At 46.6% G+C, this 8,393-nt stretch overlaps 1 protein-coding gene across 1 annotated transcript in view; it reads right to left on the bottom strand.

The window, feature by feature from the left end:
• Positions 1–790: 790 nt before the first annotated feature.
• The window catches only part of MPL (MPL proto-oncogene, thrombopoietin receptor), a 71,785-nt gene continuing 64,182 nt past the window's right edge, over positions 791–8,393 (bottom strand). Inside the window, exons 9-10 of the mRNA XM_069227345.1 lie at positions 4,376–4,535; positions 791–885 (exon numbers count right to left, since the gene is read on the bottom strand). Coding sequence (XP_069083446.1) covers positions 791–885; positions 4,376–4,535 — 255 coding nt within the window. The remainder of the gene's footprint in view (positions 886–4,375; positions 4,536–8,393) is intronic.

Raw genomic sequence — 8,393 nt, 5'->3', positions numbered from 1 at the left:
CACGCATTTATACACTCAGACATCAATGGCGGTGATGCTCCATGCGGAGGAGTATGGCGGGATGCCTGCCGCCGCCACTGGCGGTCTTTTGTCAACCGTCAGCATGGTCGGTGGCGGGCAATCTCACCATGTTCAAAATGATCACCTATGTCTTGTTCTCGGCTCATGTAAAGTGCCACTAAAGTTACACAACAGAAAATACAATAGAGTTTGTCACTCTCAGACATCTCAACAGTAGCTGTAATAGCATGTAATAGCACAGAACCACTCAAGGCGCTTGACTTTCCAAGGCACTTGCCAGAATATTCTAATTGATAGAGTTGTATTATTTTAAGTATCCTTCAAAAGGATTCTAATTGTGGGTATTCCATACTTGTGAAGCTGTGTTTTGCCAAGTTCCTGAGTTTTCTTTATATACAGTTGCCAATTTACCAAACTTCACTTAGTTGGAAAAGTTCTTAAAAGAACAGTGGGGAAAACATCCCTCTAAATGTAGATGTTGCAGGAAAGCTGCATGAGGCAATAGAGCAGCTTGTGGAACAAGTTTCATGCATAAACTTGTTTTGAGAGAAATATTAAATGGAAAGTTTGTCACCTTCATGAATCTTCCCTGGCTGGATTTTAATTTCATACACACCTTGTCCCAGTCCTTGTAAAGTGGTGTCCTGGAATAAGACCATAGAACCTGAATGAATGAAATACTGATCTAATGTGCACTGAATGGCCTCAATGTGCTTCCCAGCTGCAAGGTGTGTCTGCTCCCAGGATGTATAACGTGTTTACAGTGATGTTACCTGAACATGGCAGGAAAAGTGCATCTCAGAAGCAGGAAGAGCATCGTGAGGAATGGGAGACAGGCAGCAGCCGCCATCAGCAGTATCCACCCTGAGGAGAGAAGAGAGGCCATGAAGGGAGCACAAGGGACGAGAGGAAGAGGTACAGTGATGGGAGGAGGGCATTACTTACCCTAGGTAGGGGTCAGCATGCTACTCCTGGCTGCACACCGTGATTGGAGATATACTGATCATGTATCACCTGCTGCATGGTCCCATGTATCACCTGCTGCATGGTCCCAGTGCGATCTGTTTGACGTCTGACTTTACACACCTGTCCTGGGATTTCCTACCACTCTCAAAGAGTGATCCAAAAATGCAGGCACAGCTAGCACCAATTCTGACTAGACAACCATGCATGCAAGCTATGGTGTGCACCAAATTTGATAATGCAACTGTTCTTGCAATACTTTGGTCTAACGCAGAACTTCACCACACCCACGCACAGACATAGTGATGCATGCATCCACCAAAAAGCATCCCACACTGTTACTGGTCCTGACAGGAGTACTCATGCAATCAGGGTCAAGTCTCAGTGACAAGTTAAGAAGTCTTCTCAGGCCTTCACATGTACCTTCAGCCCTTTCCACGTTGATCAAAATACAAAGATTCCCTCTGCCAGTTACTCTATCTATCAGTCTCACAGCCAAGTTTCAGCTTCCACCAAAGCAATCAAGGAAACCAGTCAAGTAAAGCTTTTCATGCCCGAAACGGACAAGGCTCCCTTGCAAAATTGCCCAGCTTGCATCAAAGCGGACAAGGGAACCATTCACACATTATCTGACTTGCATCGTACTAGACAAGGCAAACATTCATGCAAGCTCTGGTTTGCTCCTTTCCGGAGAAGGCGACCATTCATGCACGGTCCAGCTAACACCACAACACAACCATTCACTAATGCTCCATACTACACCATACAAGGCAAGGAAATCATTCACGGAAGCTCTAGCTTCCACCATATCAGTCAAGGGAACCATTCAGCAAACTCCTGCTAGCACCATCCTGGATAAAGGAACTATTCACTAATGCTCCAGCCGGCACTGTACCATATCAAGGGAATCATTCACGGAAGCTCCAGCTTGCACCATATCAGTCAAGGGAACCATTCAGCAAACTCCTGCTAGCACCATCCTGGATAAAAAACCATTCACTAATGCTCCAGCCGGCACCGTACCAGGCAAGGTAATCATTCACAGAAGCTCTAGCTTGCACCATATCAGTCAAGGGAACCATTCAGCAAGCTCCTGCTTGCACCATACTGGATAAAGAAACCATTCAAGAAAGCTCCAGTTTGCACCATTCTAGACAAAGAAGCCATTCATGCAACCTCCTGCTTGCACTATGCAGGACAAGAGAACCGTTCACACAAGCTCCTGCTTCAACAATACCAGACCAGGTGTCCATTCATGCGAGCTCCGGCTAGCACCACACCTGGAAAGGAAATCATTCACACAAGCTCTGGCATGCATCATACCAGTCAAGGGAACCATGGATGCAAGCTCCGGCTAGCACCACACCTGTAAAGGAAATCATTCACATAAGCTCTGGCATGCATCGTACCAGTCAAGGGAACCATTGATGCAAGCTCCGGCTAGCACCACACCTGGAAAGGAAATCATTCACATAAGCTCTGGCATGCATCATACCAGTCAAGGGAACCATTCATGCAAGCTCCGGCTAGCACCACACCTGTAAAGAAAATCATTCACATAAGCTCTGGCATGCATCATACCAGTCAAGGGAACCATTGATGCAAGCTCCGACTAGCACCACACCTGGAAAGGAAATCATTCACATAAGCTCTGGCATGCATCGTACCAGTCAAGGGAACCATTGATGCAAGCTCAGGCTTGCACCGCACCTGTAAAGGAAATCATTCACATAAGCTCTGGCATGCATCATACCAGTCAAGGGAACCATTGATGCAAGCTCAGGCTTGCACCATACAGGACAAGACAACTCTTCACTCAGACTCCTGCTTGCACCATACAAGACAAAGAAACAATTCATGCACGCTCCGCATTGCATCATGTTGGACATAGGACCATTCACGTAAGCATGGGTTTGAATCATACCAGACAAGGGAACCAATTCAACAAACTCCAGCTTTCCCCTTACCGGACCACGGAACCATTCACACAAGTGACAGCCTGCACCACAGCAGACAATGGAACCATTCACACAAGCACCAGCCTGCACCATAGCGGACAACAGAACCATTCACACAAGCAGTAGCTGGCACCATACCGGACCACGGAACCATTCACACAAGCCCCAGCCTGCACCATACTGGACCACGGAACCATTCACACAAGCGACAGCTTGCACCATAGCAAACAATGGAACCATTCACACAAGCAGCAGCTGGCACCGTATCGAATAGAACCATTCACACAAGCAGCAGTTGGCACCATACCCGACCACTGAACCATTCACACAAGCGCCAGCCTGCACCATAGCAGACAACAGAACCATTCACACAAGCAGCAGCTGGCACCATACCGGACCACGGAACCATTCACACAAGCCCCAGCCTGCACCATACTGGACCACGGAACCATTCACACAAGCCACAGCTTGTACCATAGCAGACAACGGAACCATTCACACAAGCAGCAGCTGGCACCATACCGGACCACGGAACCATTCACACATGCACCAGCCTGCACCATAGCGGACAACAGAACCATTCACACAAGCAGCAGCTGGCACCATACCGGACCACGGAACCATTCACACAAGCCCCAGCCTGCACCATACTGGAGCACGGAACCATTCACACAAGCGACAGCTTGCACCATAGCAAACAATGGAACCATTCACACAAGCAGCAGCTGGCACCGTATCGAATAGAACCATTCACACAAGCGACAGCTTGCACCATAGCAGACAACAGAACCATTCACACAAGCAGCAGCTGGCACCATACCGGACCACGGAACCATTCACACATGCACCAGCCTGCACCATAGCGGACAACAGAACCATTCACACAAGCAGCAGCTGGCACCATACCGGACCACGAACCATTCACACAAGCCCCAGTCTGCACCATACCGGACCACGGAACCATTCACACATGCTCCTGTTTGCACCATACCGGACATGCAACCATTTGCACATGGAAATCTTGAATATGAGACTTGTGACTTTGAGAATAAGTTGAAGTAGAGGTGTCACTCTTGTGGCAGCCAAATATGACATGGTTATATAGTAGTATCAGAAGAGCTGAGAACTGGAAAAAGTGAGCAGAGCCAATGCTGATTATAAGCATTTCCAGCAGTGCTGGTGGCCCCTGGCACACATGACTTGACAAATGTAACACTAGGTAGAAGCAAAGATGTGAGGACAACCCCTGATGACTGCAGTAGATTACTCTTGTTCTGAACCCAAGCAGACCATCCTTAGGGCTTATGCACCCTTTAAAAGGGCCATAAAATGCCATAGTACAGGAGCTCTGGTGTAGAATGGCACTGCACCAACAAGGAACTCAAGCCAAACACCACCAGCCTTCCAGACCACCGCTCTCTCACAGAACTCACCCTCATACATGGGCACAGTGACGTCAAGCACATCCGACCAGGTGCTCCAGAACCCCTCGCACTGCTCCCCGTCAGGCTTTGCTCTCATCTGAACAGAGTACCGAGTTCCGTAGCGCAGGTCAAGTGTTGCATTGTAAGCTCCATGTTGGACTATCAGAGACTGTATGGAGACAGAAGATTAAGCCACATTCCATGAGAAATAACATGCTCAGCAAATGCAGAGAGCTAAGATGCTCAGCAGATACACAAAGCGTACATGTTCCATAGATAGAGAACTAAGATGCTCAGCAGATACACAAAGCGTACATGTTCCATAGATAGAGAACTAAGATGCTCAGCAGATACACAACGCGTACATGTTCCATAGATAGAGAACTAAGATGCTCAGCAGATACACAACGCGTACATGTTCCATAGATAGAGAACTAAGATGCTCAGCAGATACACAACGCGTACATGTTCCATAGATAGAGAACTAAGATGCTCAGCAGATACACAACGCGTACATGTTCCATAGATAGAGAACTAAGATGCTCAGCAGATACACAACGCGTACATGTTCCATAGATAGAGAACTAAGATGCTCAGCAGATACACAGAGTTTACATGCTCAGCAGATACACAGAGTTTACATGCTCAGCAGATACACAGAGTTTACATGCTCAGGAGGTACAGAGAGCTAACATGCCCAGCAGATACCTCATGAAACAGTATATCCAACGGCCATGAGAGCTAACATGTCCAGCAGATAGCGCATGGGACATTAACCCACAGATTATGGGAGATAGCATGCCTGAGAGATACCGCATGGGGGATTAATCCACAGGTCATAGGAGATAACATGCTAGCCAGATACAGCATGGGCCATTAACCTACAGATCATGGGAGATAACACACCCAGCAGGTACAGCATGGGATTCTGACCCAGAGAACATGGGAGGTAGCATGGTCAGCAGACACAGCATGGGACATGAATCCATATTTCATGAGATCTAACATGGCCAGAGCACATACCGTGGTGGAAAACCTCTAGTTCATTCATGTCTCTACAACTTCTTTTCAGCCACGATCCATATTGTGTGTTTTCTACTAAAGCCTTTATTGTTGTTGCTGTTATTATTATTATTATTGTTGATAATAATAATAGAAATAATAATAACACTGCTACTACTACGACCAATAATAATATTATCAGCGACTAGTAATATCATCGCTATTATTATTATTACTACAATAATTCTTCCTCTTCTTATCATTAGTATTGCTGTTACTGTGACTATTGTTTGTTATGAGCAGTAATAGTAATAAGAAGAATAAAAAGAACTATTATTATTATCTTTGATTCACTTTTATTATGATAGTATTATTGTTAATAGTGTTTCTATCGGGCGGTATATGATGGATATAGTGATTATATTTTATGTTAATTGTTTATAAAGCACTTGAAGCAGGCCATGGTCTGTTCAGAGTGATGAGACCTCAGGAGACTGGGAAACCAATCATTATCATCATCGTCGTCATCATCATCATCGCCATCATCATCATCATCATCATCGTCATCATCATCGCCATCATCACATCATCATCATCATCATCACCATCGTCAACATTATCACCGTCATCATCATCATCGTCATTGTTGCTGTTGCTGTTATTGCTGGGATGATATAAGGCTATACCTCTTAGACATGGGGTACCAATTGAGAGATCCGGGTCCAGTCCACCTTCGTGGACCATTTTTCCAGCTCTCCCAGTACCCGCTCCCAGACTCACTATACTCCAGCCTCGGGTGGTGGGCTCCGTTGAGCTTTTCCACCTGTCCCAGGGCAGGTGATGTGCAGGGTATGATCTCTGCCAGGGCTCCTAGCCTCCATTGCCAGAGGAAAGCTTGAAAGGCTAGATCTCCACTGACACTGGTGGCTTGAGTCCATAGGGTAGGCCTCACAGAGAACGACCGAGGATGAGAAAATGAGACATGGTGCTAGGTCTTTACATGCTGATATCATGTGGAGGCCTGAAACATCACGAAAACCTCCAGAGTGTTTAGCTCTGGGTGAGAGAGTAGCCAGAAAATTAAAACACCCCTCACTTTGAACCAAAGTTTTGATGACACCAAGCAAGTGAGTCCGACTCTCCCTTGATGCTTTCATCCAAGCATCTATCCAGTCATCCTTTCACCCTTCCATCCACCCGCTAATATCCACCATTTTACTGCTACATTCTGTTATCCATTCATTCTCTCGTTTATCATACAATCTGCCACCATTCCATCCATCTATTGGCCATTCGATCATACATTCCCACATCCATCATCTATCCACGCATCCATCCATCCTTACATCCAACCTTCGATATACCCATCCACCAAGGCATTTCATCCATCAATTGATCCTTTTATCTATCTATCCATATATTGATCCATCCACCCAATCCATCCTTCCACTCAGATTTCTATTTATGCTGCCATTCTTTCATCTGTCCAACCACCTATCCATCCACCCATCCTTTCACCCACCCCTCCATCTAGCCACTATTTCACTAACCCCTCCGTCCATCCATCCACCCACACCCTCATCCACCCATCCTCCCTATCACTCTTCCTGCCTTTCTTTTAGCCTTCCTTACTTTCACCTTTCCATCCTTTTAACCGTCCAACCTTCTTTCACTTTTCTGTACAACCATCATTCTTTCTTCCTCATAGTGTGACGCTCCTGACTGCAGAGGAGGGAGCTAGCTCTGTGCACATTGTGGGAGTGGCTGTCCTGCTTGCCTGTGCCCTGGATATGAGAGAGCATAATGAGCCCTGTACCAGGTGAATTGTACATCCTCTGAGGAAGTCATAAAAAGGTGAAGCTCAGTGGCTGTTCTGAGGCCTACCACAGAAGCAGCCCCCCTGGCATGATGCCTGCCAGTGCACTCCATTTAGCTGGAGAGGCTAAGCACACCAGCTTTTCACTCAGGGGCATATTTATAATAAAGCTGGGAAGTGCAGCAAGTCACCTTGCTGCATGATAGGAAAGGGCCGTACTTAAAATATTATGCCGTATTCCATCCTTTTTCCCAGTGCTGGTGTACAATGTGCTGCCCAGTGCTGACACAGGCACCCTTGCATCGTGATGCAAGGGTGCCTCTGTTACGTGCAGGACAGTTTTTGTGTGGGAAGGGACACCTTCCTGCACAAAAACAACCCCCTGAGGCATTTTCCTCTTTCTATGCGTGCTGCAACACACATAGAAGGAGTGTTGGAAATAGCCTTTCTGCAGGGTCATCCCCAGACTTTTTGCCTTCCTCGTTCTCTTTTTCTGACCTCATTTTTGCTGGCTTTAGGACTCTGCGCACTTTACCACTGCTAATCAGTGCTAAAGAGCATATGCTCTCTCTTTAAACATGGTGACATTGGCTCATATCCAATTGGCTTATTTAATTTACTTGTAAGTCCCTAGGTAAGTGCACTACATGTGCCTAGGGCCTGTAAATTAAATGCTACTAGTAGGCTGCAGGACTAATTGTGTCACCCACATACGTAGTCCCTTAACCATGCCTCAGGCCTGCCATTGCAAGGCCTGTGTGTGCAGTTACACTGTCACTTCGACTTGGCATTTAAAAATACTTGCCAATCCTTAAACACCCCCTTTTCTACATATAAGACACCCCTAAGGTGTGCCCTAGGTAGCCCATAGGGCAGGGTGCTGTGTAGATCAAAGGCAGGACATGTACCTGTGTAGTTTACATGTGCTGGTAGTGTAAAACTCCTAAATCTGTTTTTACACTGCTGTGAGGCCTGCTCCCTTCAAAGGCTGCCCTCATAGAATGTTTGAGAGGTAGCTGCTGATCTGAAAGGAGTAGGAAGCCTCACTTGCATATATCTGCATCCTGCCAAGGGGAGGGTGGAGGGCCTGACACTTGCATGTCAAAGGACAGTAGCCTGCCCTCACACAAAGGACTGCCACACCCCGTAAAGGAACCCTGGCAGACAGGATTGAACTGAAAGGAGACCTTGTGCACTTCTAAGCCACTC

The sequence above is a fragment of the Pleurodeles waltl genome, chromosome 4_1 (genome assembly GCF_031143425.1).
Source record: "Pleurodeles waltl isolate 20211129_DDA chromosome 4_1, aPleWal1.hap1.20221129, whole genome shotgun sequence".
NCBI classification, from domain to species: domain Eukaryota; kingdom Metazoa; phylum Chordata; class Amphibia; order Caudata; family Salamandridae; genus Pleurodeles; species Pleurodeles waltl.
This window is presented reverse-complemented; position numbering and strand designations above follow the sequence as displayed.